General features: G+C 36.7%; 1 protein-coding gene and 1 non-coding gene across 2 annotated transcripts; one reads left to right on the forward strand and one right to left on the reverse strand.

Moving 5' to 3' along the window:
* Nucleotides 1-1,955: 1,955 nt before the first annotated feature.
* Nucleotides 1,956-2,702, reverse strand: LOC111881039 (uncharacterized). The gene has a single exon (XM_023877432.1). The coding sequence runs from the start codon at nt 2,700-2,702 to the stop codon at nt 1,956-1,958; it is 747 nt and encodes a 248-aa protein (XP_023733200.1).
* Nucleotides 2,703-11,181: 8,479 nt separating this feature from the next.
* On the forward strand, nt 11,182-11,288 carry LOC111881047 (small nucleolar RNA R71). Its single transcript, XR_002846666.1, has one exon. It is a non-coding gene; the product is annotated as a small nucleolar RNA R71 (small nucleolar RNA).
* Nucleotides 11,289-14,551: the final 3,263 nt, after the last annotated feature.

The following is a 14,551-nucleotide window of genomic DNA, read 5'->3' on the forward strand; positions in this document are numbered from 1 at the left end:
CATTATAACGTATATTGGCTCAACTAAACATTTGGGTCTTCAAAGAATCATCAAACTCAATACTCGCATGGAATCCTAATTGCTTTTACCCAAAATTTTCTAAGTTAAACCCTAGCAATTTTATGCAAAATTTCAAAATTTTCATCTAATGTAACCAAGCCCCTACCCTACACTTAATTTATGCAATGTCCCCATTTCATACTATGCATGATAAAGAAAAAAATAAAGTAAAGAAGGAATTAGAACAAACTCCCATGGGATAGCAGTGGCGAGGTTGATTGTCTTCATTCAAAGCACCATCTTCAATTGACTTTAGACATGGGAACAACTCATCCATGTCTTGGGTGTCATTCGTCTCGTGTGTTAGAGCTCCAAATATACCGGAAAAAGCTTCTTGGAAATGCTCAGAAAATGATCTTAAAAAATATAGACAATGCCAACGTCGAATGGAATCAAATCGTCGACTCAAAGATAAAAGAATGAGCAACTCGCCGAGTTTTATGTGGAGACTCGTCGAGTTGAATCGTGATATGGGCAGAAATCATGAATTTTCTGTTGGACTCGTCAAGTTGTAAGAGAGGACTCGACGAGTTTTTGTCGGTGATCATGCAAATTCATCTTTCTGCTTCAGGTCTGTTTTGAGGTTTAAGGAGGGTATTAAGGTAATATACCCCCTCATTTTTCTTCAGTAACTAGAATCCTCTTCAACCAATTAAACATCAGACTCAACATATCGCTCAAAGTGTTCTAATCTTCTCGTCTACGACTCAACCCCTCACTTTATTTCCCTCACGCTTTAAGAAATTGCTCTAATCTCACCCTAACTTCTGCAAAGATCCAAGACAAAAAAAACTACATAATAATAGGAAAACAAACATCAAATTAGCATTCCTATATCACTCTAATAGACTAGAAGTTTAGAAACAAACCAAACTAAGCACACAAAATAAAAAGAAATAGAAAAACAAAAGCAAACTCCAATGACGAGTTGCCTCCCGCAAGCGCTTCTTTTTTAGGAGTCGTTAGCTGGACTCCTTCGTACTCTACGTTTCTACGGCTTCATCTAATAGGATCTCTTTGTTTAGTTTTTGCTCTTTATACTTGGTTTTGTAAATATGGATTTTCTCTTATATGCCCTTTTCAATTCTTCTTTCCTTTCCCGTATACCATCTTCATCAAATTCACGCTTTACCCCTCTTCTATGCTTCTTCTTTTTCACTCCTTCCTCTACCTCGATTGCCTTGTTAGTCATTATTTCATCACATAATGAAGAATTTGGTGGTTTAAAGGTGAAAACTTCAAATGTGGTAGAGACTAGGGCTCGAAGCTTGGTTCTTATGATTGTGGTTGGCATTGCTTCTTGATCAGGCGTGTATGAGTCAATGGAAGAGTTATGCTCATCCTTATTCCAAGCCTTAGTATTTTCTTTATCTTCTAAGCTCTCCTTCTTTTCATGATGAATTGTTTCATCATTTTGCATAATTGTGTCAAGGCAAGCCAAATGTGCATTTTGGAAGTTGCACAAATCTTAAACAATTGCACTTTCCTCAAGTAGATTTTCCAATTGATCAGGAAAAACGTGCATGTTGGACAGAAAAAGTGCGTGTGGTCTGCAGGGATCTCCCTTTGGTTTTGTCTTTTGATTTGGACTCGTCGAGTCAGTGGGTGTTACTCGACGAGTCGGTGATCTTTCCACCCCTTTGTTTGTTTCTTGGTAATAAGCTTCCTCTAGCAACCTTTCTATCTCTTTTAAGTCCCTTTTAGAATAAAAATTCTCTTTCAGGGATAGTAGAAATTGATTTGGATTCTTGTAAAAGCGCAAGCTCTCTTTCTAACACTTCATCATCCAAATATATTGACGGAACTTTATCTTCTTTCGTCTCTTCATGCTTTTGCTCTTGCTCAGCTTTATAAATCACCGAATCATCCCCCACCCTTAGTTTTAGCATAGATTCTCACACATCAACTATAGCACAAGCGGTATTCAAGAAAGGCCTCCCAAGAATAATTGTAACTTTAAGGTCTTCCTCCATGTATAGCACTACGAAATCAGCAGGGAAAAGAAATTTATCAACTTTGATGAGAAAATCTTTGCACCCTCCTCTTAGACGTATTATTGATTTATCGGCAATATGGATTGTCATACGGATAGGTTTTGGGTCCGACAAGTCTAGCTTTTTGAAGAAAGAATATGGCATAATATTTATACTTGCCCCCGAATCAGTCAATGCACAAGTGGCAGTTATATTTCCAAATTGACAAGGTATCGTGATGCTTCCTAGATCTCCCCTATTCGCTGGCAACTCATTCCATACTATTTCAGCCACTTCTGCCATATCTTTTCTAGATGTAAAGAGACTCTTTAACAAGCTTGCATATTTCGGGATTTGAAGTTTCGTTTCAATAAACGGAATATTCACTTGAAGGGCCTTTATATGCTCCATAAATTTCTTATACTCTAGAATCTGTTCACCAGGTATGGCTTGACTCGGAAATGACAAAGGAGGTCGGTAAAGCTTTAAAGAATAGCCATTTTTTTGACTCGTCGATTCCTTGTCTTGGGCTCGGCGAGTCGAGTCAGGATTCCCTGATTTCGAGTTTTCAGGCTCTTCAGCTTGCACCTTTACTGAGGCCATCTGGAGAGAGGTCAAAGGAGTAAAAAATTTCTCAGAAACTGTTGTTAGTGCATTTACATGTGCCATTCTTGGTTTTTGTTCTGTATTTCTAGGAAGTTCACCCGATCCTCGTAGGTTGATTTGTTGTGCAAGTTGGCCTAGCTGTTTTTAAATTTTATGAATGGATGCTTGTTGATTCCGAAGCATAGTTTGTTGATCCTGTTGGATTAGGTGTCTAAGTTCATAACGATTTCTGGAATGTACTTGACCCGATTAGCATGGTCCATTTGGGTTGCATGGCATCATGCATTTGGATAGACTAAAATGAGAGAAATAACACTTAAGGTTGATTAATATATTATAAGTTCTAATATATTAATAACATTATTTAATTAGTATTGATCAAGAATTAATTTGGAATTAATTAAGTGATCAAAAGAAGACTAATTAAATATATGGGTTGATCGTGTAAATCACCCATACTTGTATAGTGGGCTAATGCTCCTTGGATTATCAAGTTGGGCTAAAAACCATAGGATGCTCCATGGTGTTTTTGTACCCATGGATCCAAGAAATGAAGATTCATGTCAGTTAGGGTTTACATGGTGTAACCCTAATTATGACACACTATATAAGCAACATGTTGTAGACCAAAATCGACACTAGTGAGAACAAGAGGGCATAGCCGATTGTAGAAGTGTTATATTTCTCTCAAGGTGCTAGGCTCACAAGGTTCTCAAGGAATTCAAGAAACTAAAGGTATGTATTTCATACTATCTTTTATGTTTAAAAGTTCTCCATGTATGCTAGATAGGTTATGAACCTTGGAAAAACAAATTTGCATGTATCATAGATAAAACATAGATCCAAGTTTTCTAGTGTTTCATGTACACCATATGAGTGTTAGAATGCTCAAAACCCTTTAGTGGTAACAAAGCCTAGGCTTGTTTGTTTGATACTTGATGCAAAATTGTGAAAAAACTCAGTTTTTTTGCACTCTGCAGCATAAACTCGCCGAGTCCATGGGGGGACTCAATGAGTCCATGGGTAAACTCATCCTAATCGTCGAGTAGGTTCATGCACTCGACGAGTAGGAGGCCCATAATGCAAATTTTCAACTTTTGCTACTGGAAATGGACTAGAAACATTACCCTAAACTGTTTTGGTGTTTTAAAACTTGTTTTAGATGGTGTAATGGTTATGCTAATCCATTTATAATGGATAATATCAAAATTCCATGTTTTATATGTGTTCATATGATTCTTGAAATTTTGATATGATATGCATGTTCTTATGAGTTATTGGTAGATCATAGGAATTACTTGCTAAATTGTTAACGATTAATTCTTGGATCAATTATCTGTTTTAATGGAATCCATAATTTGTCCTCAAGTTATGGATTACCAAAAGTCACACTTTTAAAGACCATTAAAGAAACACATAGGTTACATAAAATGAAAACTCACTCATTTGATTAAACCATTAACTCATAAGTTATGAAATGTAAAGTTTTGTAAATTTACAAAACTTGCCCTTAAGTTTTGGAACATGTTAAGTCACTCTAAAAACTGTAGTTCCAACCCCTAGAATTTTAAAAGTTAAAATTCAACCCTTATACTTTATAATATTATAAGTTTAATAATAATTATATATGTATAAGAAAAAGTTGTTTTACCATTAGTAGGCGTCATTCACGAAGCCGATCTATAAGGCGGGTATAAGGTTGCTGCTTGTAAAATGGTAGCTTAATGGGTGCCCATTCTCACCCACCGCTTCCTTGATCGGTGGAGGGTCGATAGCCGAACGAGTAAGACAAGGACTTCAAATATTCATTAAAAGTATGAGGATTATAAAGTAACTAAATGTTATTTATAAATTCCCAATCTTATTTACTTTAGGAAAATGTGAATAAGGTGCTAACCCATGAAATTACACTTTGCACTTTGATTAAGTCGTTAGTGGAGCGTGTGTGGTTAATCGGCACACTAGCCTGGACTTAACAAGGTAGGAAAAGGGTAAATATTTATCATAGTATCGGTGGAGCGCGTGTGGTTAACCGACACATCGATTGAGGGGTGAATATTAAGAATACAAAAGTAATTTTCATGGTTACTTCACACCTTGTTTTGTGATCCTCGGCATCCCAGTCACAAAACCTGAAGGGCACACTCGAGATTGAAACATGCCATTGAAAAGTTCAATGAATCTCAAAGAATCTAGGAGTTTTAAAAACCAATTAAAACCTAATAATTTATTTCATTTTTCATGGTGGAAATTGGTGAATCGTGATACACCTGCCTTCAAATATTTTATAGCTTGGATTACAGCATCCCTCTTCTAAGTTATAAAATATTGTGTTGGGTCCTAGCCTTAATATTAAATTTGGGTGTTTTATTAAGGACTATATTTATATCTAATCAAAACTTGTCTTTCTTCTTTTCAGATGTCTTCCAATAATGCTGCTTCTGGCTCAAACCCTACCGACTCCTTCTTTCTCATGAAACTTTGTGGGAGAGTCATCTTTGATGGATCCAACTTTATGGATTGGATCAGGAACATTAGGATGGTCTCTCGGTATGAGGACAAAGAATATGTCCTCGATAAGGAGCTTAAAGAACTCGAGCCGTCTGCTACTCCTGAGGAGATCGCTGAATATTAGGCCCATGAAAGAGATGCTACCAAACTGGCATGCATCGTGTTGGCCACAATGACAGTCGAGTTCCAAAAGTCCTATGAGGACTATTATCCTTTTGAGATGCACCAGGATTTGATGGACCACTACCATCAGAGTGTTCGCCAAGAGCGATATGGAATCATCTCCTCTATGATAACAACTCGGATGAAGGATGGTGAACCTATCACGGGCCACATGCAGAAAATGCAAAGTTATGTGGACCGTTTGCTGAAACTGAATGTGAACTTCCTCGAGGAGCTAGCAATAGATATCATTTTGCACTCCTTACCATCATGTTATGATCAATTCCGCATGACATACCACATGAACAAGGAGGAAGTTATCCTCAGCAAGCTCCAAGGAATCCTAAAGACGGCAGAAACAGGTCTTAAAGGTAACCCAGTTGTTACCACTCCTACTCCTACTCCAAAATCCACCACTGTCCTGGCAATCAGAAAAGGTAGAGGGAAAAAAAGGAAGAACTCTTCGAATGGTACCAAGGGTAAGACCATTGATGGCTCCTCTTCAAGTGGAACCAAGAAAGGTTTCGTCACTCCTTCTTCTGACCCAAAAGAGGCTGAATGCTTCTATTTCCATGAAAAGTCGCATTGGAAGTGGAACTGCCCAAAGTATAAGCAAGATATTAAGGATGGGAAAGTGAAACCCAACCATGCAGGTATTTACACAATATTGTCTAATAACTCACCCTATTCTAACTCTTGGGTCCTTGATACATGATGTGGAATTCACATATGTTCTGATTTGCAGGGACTAAGAAGAAGTGAGAATGTGGAGCATGGAAAGATAAACTTGATCTTGGGGAATATGAAAGCTTCACCTATCACCAAGATTGGACTTTATTATTTGTTGCTAAGTAGTGGGTTTACATTAGAATTGAATAAATGTTGTTACTCGCCTGAAATTACAAGAAATATTATTTCCTTTCATGCTTTGTACAAACAAGGGTTTACCTTTTCTTTTGATAATGAAATTGGTGGAGTAAATGCTTTCTTTAATAATGTTCTTTATTTTAAAGCATTACCTTGTGATGGTGTGTATGAAGCTGTGTTTGTTGTAGATAACCTAGAAAATAATGTGTTATGTATTGATTCTTTTAATATTAATAACTTGGATAAAGCATCATTATGGTCTTTTTGTCTTGGACATGTAAGCAAGAAACACATATGCCAACTCCAAAAGGGTGGAGTCTTGGAGTTGTTTGACCTAATGTCAGATGATAGTTGTGAATCTTGTCTGCTTGGGAAAATGACAAAGTTACCCGACACTGGTACTTGTGCTAAGGGTGAGGGTTTGTTGGGCCTCATACACACTGATGTCTGTGGACCCTTCAGAACCGCCACAAGAGATGGTAACCGCTTCTATGTGACTTTTACTGATGATTTTAGTAGATATGGATATGTCTACTTAATCAAGAATAAGTCAGAGACCTTTGAAAGATTCAAAGAGTTCAAGCAGGAAGTGGAGAATCAGTTGGGCAGGAACATTAAGATGCTTCGATCCGATCGAGGTGGTGAGTATCTTAGTACAGAGTTCATTGACTATCTTAAGGAATGTGAGTTTATCTCACAATTGACACCTCCTAGGACACCACAACTTAATGGTGTGGCTGAGAGGGGCAATCGAACCTTGTTGGATATGGTTTGTTCTATGATGAGTCAAGCTTCGCTACCATTCTCATTTTAGGGTTATGCCTTAGACATTGCCGCCCATCTCCTTAATCTAGTTCCTACAAAGAAGGTTGCCAAAACACTTCATGAGATGTGGACCGGAAAAGTTCCCAATCTGGACCACATCAAGATTTGGGGTTGCGAGGCTTTTGTGAGGCGCGAGTCTCACGATAAGCTCAAACCTCAAAATGAGAGGTGTATATTCATCAGCTACCCACAGAGATCCTTTGGTTATATCTTCTACAGACCTAGTGATAATGTGGTAGTTGTAGCAAGGAAAGGAGTCTTTTGCGAGAGAGAATTCATGAGCCAAGGAAACAGTGGGAGGCAAATTGACCTTGAAGAATTTCAAGAGTCAAGTGGTTAAGGAACCTCAAACCCTAGCAATCAACCAGAGGAGGAAACTCCTGTTGATCTGACAGAAGATTCAGTACCTCTGAGGCGTTCCACGAGAGTTAGGAATGCACCTGAGCATTACTATGGTTTTCATATTACTGCGGAAGGTGATACACTTATCAATGATAGCACACTGGTAAGTTTGGATGAAACTAACAGCTACACGGAATCCATGGCAGGCCCTGAGGCTGTTAAATGGAAATAGGGTATGGATAGCAAGATACAATCCATGTATGACAATCAAGTTTGGAACTTGGTTGACAATGTACGAGGTCACAAGACAGTCGGGTGTAAATGGATCTTCAAGAGGAAGATCGACATGGATGGTAATGTATACACTTATAAGGGGCGACTAGTTGCAAAGGGCTTTTCTCAAACTTCGGGAGTTGATTATGAAGAGACGTTTTCACCAGTAGCGAAGATTAATTCTATTAGGGTTATGTTAGCCATTACTGCATTTCATGATTATGAAATAGGGCAAATAGATGTCAAAATCGCTTTCCTTAGTGGAAAGTTGACTGAGGATTTTTACATGAGTCAGCCAAAGGGTTTTGTCAGTACAGAGTACCCTAATAAAGTGTGTAATCTTGATAAATCCATTTATGGATTAAAGCAAGCACCTCGCAGATGGAATCTTTGCTTTGATGAGAAAGTCAAAGAGTTTGGCTTTTCAAGGAGTGAAGATGAATCTTGTGTATATGTCAAGGCTATGTGGATGACATACTACTCATAGTAAATGACATCCCAACTCTGCAAGAACTTAAGTCCTGTCTTGGGAAGTGTTTCGCTATGAACGACCTTGGAGAAGCTGACTATATCTTAGTGATAAGGATTCTGAGAGACAGGAGTAAAACACTAATTGGACTTAATCAGATTACCTACTTGGAGAAGGTGCTGAATAGATTCGGCCTACCGAATTCCAAGAAAGGAGAGTTCCCGATCTAGAGTAATGCAAGACTGAGTAAAACTCAGTGTCCGTGTATGGAGGTTGAGATAGCAGAAATGATTCGAGTATCGTATGCTTCCGTTGTAGGCTCGATCATGTATGCGGTAAAGAACATTCTCAAGTCCCTGCGGAGGACTAAGGATTGGGTCCTTACCCTCAGTGGGAGTGATTACTTGAGAGTATTGGGGTATAGTGATGCTAGCTTTTAGAATGATAGGGATAATTTCCGCTCTGAATCAGGCTGGGTCTTTACCTTAAACGGAGGGCAATTTCTTGGAAAAGTTCCAACTAGGAGACACTAGCTGATTCAACTTGCGAATCAGAGTATATAATGGAAAGCGAGGCATCAAAGGAGGCTATATGGCTAAAGAACTTCATTGGAGATCTTGGAGTTGTACCAGCTATAAAGGAGCCTATAGAGATTTTCCGTGATAGTGATAGTGCAATTGCCTTAGCCAAGGAACCAAGGGATCACGGGAGATCCAAACACATTGGCAGAAAATATCATTTCATCAGACATCAAATAAAAGAAGGACTCCTCGTGGCAAAGAGGGTATCATCGGATGAGAACCCGACAGATCCCCTCATGAAGGGATTGGGCAGGGATAAGCATCTCCAGCATGCAAGGCACATAGGGCTGAAGGATGATATTAGTTTTAGTAGTTAGATAGCTTTAAAACGTGTATAGTGTAATTGACATTTGATGATGAATAAAAGTTGTATTTATTTATGAGTAAAGTATTGATATCCTTTTTCAATCGTTTACTATCATTTCATTTTGCATGTTTTGACTTCCAGAATAATTATGTTATGTTATTTCATATTATTCAAATTCTCCACAGTCGGTCATATGTTGGAAGTAAATATGAATTAAGATTGTCATGCGTTGGCTTGTAGAGGTCTAAGATGTTGGACATAGCAAAGTGGTGCTACAACACTCATGAGTGCTCATAAGTTCCGAGTGTTGGATTCAACCCATGCTCACTGGTATCATATATGTCTTCAAACCTAGTGAGATGACTTGTTGCGTATGAGTTGGTTATACATTGATTGTACGAAAACTTATTGGTATCTCAATGTTATAAAACGTGTCTTTGTGTATGATTCAAAACGTAGTAGAACACACATATGAGTCGAAGTTTATCTGTTCCTTCTTGGATTAGAAGCGATATATGGGCCCCTCGATGATTTTGTGTTGACCCATGTACCGGGCCCGGTCAGAACTAAATTGATGTGTTCAATTAAGTTCTATGTCAAAAAAATCGGAAATCGGGAAACAAACTGTTGGACAATAAGTATGACATTGTTCCATGTATTTGTCCAGCTAATATCTAGAACAGAGGATTATATGATCACTTATCTTAAATGGCGTATCATCATCTCAGTTCTGCGAGACCTTGAAAGAGCTACGATTGTTGATCGGTTCTTGAAGTCATTGTTGCAATTATAGTTATTAGACTTATACAAGTGGAAGACTATTGGATTAGGTGTCTAAGTTCATAACTATTTCTGGAATGTACTTGACCCGATTAGCATGGTCCATTTGGGTTGCATGGCATCATGCATTTGGATAGACTAAAATGAAATAAATAACACATAAGTTTTATTAAGATATTATAAGTTCTAATATATTAATAATATTATTTAATTAGTATTGATCTAGCATTAATTAAGTGATCAAAAGAAGACTAATTAAATATATGGGTTGATCGTGTAAATCACCCATACTTGTATAGTGGGTTAATGCTCCTTGGATTATCAAGTTGGGCTAAAAACCATAGGATGCTCCATGGTGTTTTTGTACCCATGGATCCAAGAAATGAAGATTCATGTCAGTTAGGGTTTACATGGTGTAACCCTAATTATGACACACTATATAAGCAACATCTTGTAGACCAAAATCGGCAATAATGAGAACAAGAGGGAATAGCCGATTTTAGAAGTATTATATTTCTCTCAAGGTTATTCCACGTGTATTTGGTGTTGTGTGAGACATTTGAGGCATCACACTTGGGGTGCTCGGCACACAAGGTTCTCAAGGAATTCAAGCAACTAAAAATATGTATTTCTTACTATCTTTTATGTTTAAAAGTTCCCCATGTATGCTAGATAGGTTATGAACCATGGAAAAACAAATTTGCATGTATTATAGATAAAACATAGATCCAAGGTTTCTAGGGTTGCATATACACCATAGGAGTGTTAGAATGCTTAAAACCCTTCAGATCCATCATCATAGATTGGTGCTCTATAAGCATATTTTGTTGCTCCTTCATTTCAACGTCGGTATCATTGTGCCTTTTCTCGAACGCGACTACAAATCTTGTAAACATATCTTCCAATTCTGATTTCTTTTCTTGCACTGGTTCCTCCTTTTGATAGAAACCTCTGGCTTTTTTCTTAAACTTTTCTTCCTTTTCCTTCTTGTATTCATCGTACGGGAGCCATTATTTCTTGGGTTTTCGCCAATCATCATCATACTTGTCGCCACTTGAATAGCAGACTTGTGCTTTCTGGTTCTTATTCTCGTCCAAATCACAATCTCTAGTAAGGTGAGGCTCGTTACAATTCTCACATTCCAACCGGATAACATGTATAGATTGGTCCATCTTATTCATTCTTCAATCTAAACTCTCCAACTTAACCATCACTGCTGCCATGCTATCAGTAACTGAGTTGACTACCCCTCAATTTGGGTCATTCCTTGGGTTATGATATTTTCTAGAATGCTTAGAGAATTCTTCAATTAAGGCCTTTGTCACCGAGGGTGCCTTCTTTGTGAGTGGTACTTGCGAATCAAGGAGCTGCCTAGTTGTAAGATTCACTCCATTATAGAAAATGGAGACTTCTTGTTGACTGTTCAGATCATGATGCGGGTAGTTCCTTAGTAAGCCTTTGTATATTTCCCATGCTTCATATAGTGACTCTCCAGCTTGTTGCTCAAAGTTTGCTATGGCCTTCTTCAACTTTGTTATCTTTGATGGGGTGGCAAAATTGATCAATAAATTCCACTTTCATCTTAGCCCAAGTAGTGATGGATCCTGGAGGGAGTGATTTCAGCCAATCTTTCGCAGCCCCCTTAAATGTGACTGGTAGCATTCGAAGCAAAACAATGTTTCGGGCCACATTAGGGACATTGAAGTAGTAGGCTATATTGTTGACGTCGTCTAGATACTTGTATGCGTCTTCATGATCCTTCCCGTAGAATGGAATTTCCTTAAGTTGAGCAAGTATGTGGCCCTTAATTTCAAAGGTGGCAGTTGCAGGAATCGCGGGTTGCACGAGTCCTGGGCCGGTATCATCTTACATCCTTTTCTTCTGTTCACCCAGGGGAACTTCATCAATGTTAGCCATGGGCTTAGCTAGTTCGCCTTCTAAATCGCTTCCTTCATCAAATTCACTTTCTTCTCTTTCGGTTTCGTACTCGGTATCCTCCTTCTTCGGGTCTTCGTCCGCCACTGAAGAGATGCTGGATTATCCTACTTTCTTGCCCTTTTTCTTACTAAAAACATATTTGAGATTCTTCAACGGTGAATTCTTCGATGTTGCGGTTTCTCCTACGGTTTTTCCTTTATTTTTCCTCAATGTTGCTTCTGGGTCTTCAAGTGGTGGAATCAAAGGTGTACCTCCACCTCTGGTCATAAACGAACTGCAAGCAAAACAGAAAACACGCGTAAAAAGAACAAAAATAAACTTAAAACAAAAAAACTATGTGTTCAGCGATAGACTCGTCGAGTAGCTTCGACTGCACTCTGCGAGTACAGAGCTAAAACAAAAATAAATTAAACAAAAATTCTAAAAACAGAAAAACATAAAACATAACCTAATGACTAAATTACTAATGCAATAACTTTGTGCAAGATGGATCTCACACAAAGGATCGATAATACTAGAAATTAGAATTCATTTTTGAACTGTTCTCCGACAATGTCGCCAAAAACTTGGTGTGTGTGAAACTAACCAGTTTTATCATACTTTTAAAATATAAATTAGACACACAAAAGGCAGTGGACCTTTCAATTGGTGGTATAGTTAAATAAGCAGAGTATCGAACTCAGGGAACGGTAATTAAACTAATAACTAGAATTAACATCACCAAATAATAAAAGTAAAAGGGTTTCTCTAGTTTTGCAAGACTAGAAACTTAGATGACCTAACTAACACACAAATTAAATAACTAATGGCTAAATCAAGTAAAAGTCAACTAAATTCAATAATAAGATGACTTCTGTTTAGGTTCGGTTTATCTACTCCTATTGTTGTTTTTATGGAAAGCGCAATGGATTAATTATTATTGGCTACCGATTAAAGTGATTAGGTTCACATTCTCTATTACCAATTCTTAGAAAACATATCAACTCAAACAATGGCCAGTTGATAAAAATAATAAATTTCCTAGTTAATTATTCGGGTTAAATAAGAGTTGTTGTAGTTAATTAAATTGGTCATTCAATTAACCTCTTGTTGATGGTTATCACACAAGCTCACACATTAATTTACCTATTTTCTAGTTAATCTTAGTTTGACATTCGCTATTCCTAGGCACATGGCAATGCTTTCACATAAATCTCATGAGATAAGCAATTAAGAGATGTTCATGCTACTTAATTACATGATAATTAACAGAAAATAATTATGGTTAATGCATAAGGTTATTTAATAAGCTTAATAAAACTAAATTCACCAATAAATAATTAATCCAACCACAAATCAATTTATAGTTGTAAATTTTCCTACCCTAAACAGAAGATATAAAGTTTAGCTCATGATTGTAGCAGAAAGCAACTCAAAAACAATGTCTAGTAGTTTAAACATGATTAAAACAATAGATAAAGTAAAGAGTAAACTTATGTTTCCTTTAATCTTCTTAGAGTTGAAAACTAGGGTTGACTCTTACGATTTCCATAGCTCCAGTAGCCTTTCTACTTGCAAGGTAATCCCCCAAAAATCCAGAGAGAGTCTTGGTTCAAAATTTGTCCTCTATTTATAGTTTTTAGAAAACAGAGGCTACTCGTCGAGTCCTCTTTTAGCATCTGTGTATGATAAGGAATTTACCTATTTCTTCGTGAACCTTCGTGGGTACTTATCGAGTAGACGTTGTTACTCGCCAAGTAGCTTCAGGATTTGGCTCTTTTTTCTTCTTTCTTTAATTCCCGAGCTTCCAATTGTATTTCCTACTTCCTTTTTCTTCCGAGCATAATTTTTGGACTGAAAATACAATTTAAACACTATTAAGTACCTTTTGTCCATAATGTGCAAATAATTAGCTAATAAATGATAAAAATCTATATTAAATATATAGCTAAATATCCACATATCAATGTCTATAATGATTTTAGGATCATAACACATATTTTTCGCACACCTACATTCTGGTTGTTTTTTACTAAAGATGGTTTAGGATATGTATCACAGTGTGTGTGAAGTGTAAGAATAATGAGATATGAAGATGGACAATGAGTCTTTCACAAATTTATGGTGACAATAAGTATGATGAACAAGAAAATTTTCAAATAACCATAATCCCAAGTTGGTTCAAACTCTAAATATCAAGGGCTAAAAAAAATCATGGTTAAAGATTCCATCAATTTAGTAGTTTCAGACTTGGAATAAAAATTACACGCAAGAAAAAAATAGTTTTGAGATTTTTCATTTTTCAAATAAAAGACAAAAAATAATTAAAATCTTTTTGGGATTTTTGATTTTTAAACAAAATCAAAAATAAAAAAAAATCTTTTTGGAATTTTAGATTTAAAAAAAATAAATAAATAAATAAAATTTTTTAAGATTTTTGATTTTACAAAACGGATCAAAATAAGAAAATGAGAATTTTACCAAAACGTTGATTATAAACTATCATCTCTGAATGATTTAGTGCAAATTGTAAACGCCAAACTCTGCAAAGTGCTGAATATGAACAGTAACTTCTGAAAAGTTAATTAACAATTGCGAAGTTCCATGTATATCAAAATCCACTTTAAGAGACAAAAAGATCAGTATCAAGGCTATAAGTTTGAACTAGATTTTGGTATATAACATGCTTCCATCATTCCCAACCTATTAAATATTCTTAGAAATGATATTTCATCAAGTGGTTTAGTAAAAATATCAACAAGTTGATCTGTGGTATGGACAAAATGAACTTTGATATTGCCATCTTCAACACGATCTTTGATGAAATGCTATCAAAGAGGAACATGTTTTGTCTTTAAATGTTGAACTGGGTTATGAA

Source organism: Lactuca sativa, chromosome 3, assembly GCF_002870075.4.
Source record: "Lactuca sativa cultivar Salinas chromosome 3, Lsat_Salinas_v11, whole genome shotgun sequence".
NCBI classification, from domain to species: Eukaryota; Viridiplantae; Streptophyta; class Magnoliopsida; order Asterales; family Asteraceae; genus Lactuca; species Lactuca sativa.

Coding starts and splice junctions, on each gene's coding strand:
- LOC111881039 (XM_023877432.1), bottom strand. CDS start 2,702: ATGGCACATGTAAATGCACTAACAACAGTTTCTGAGAAATTTTTTACT.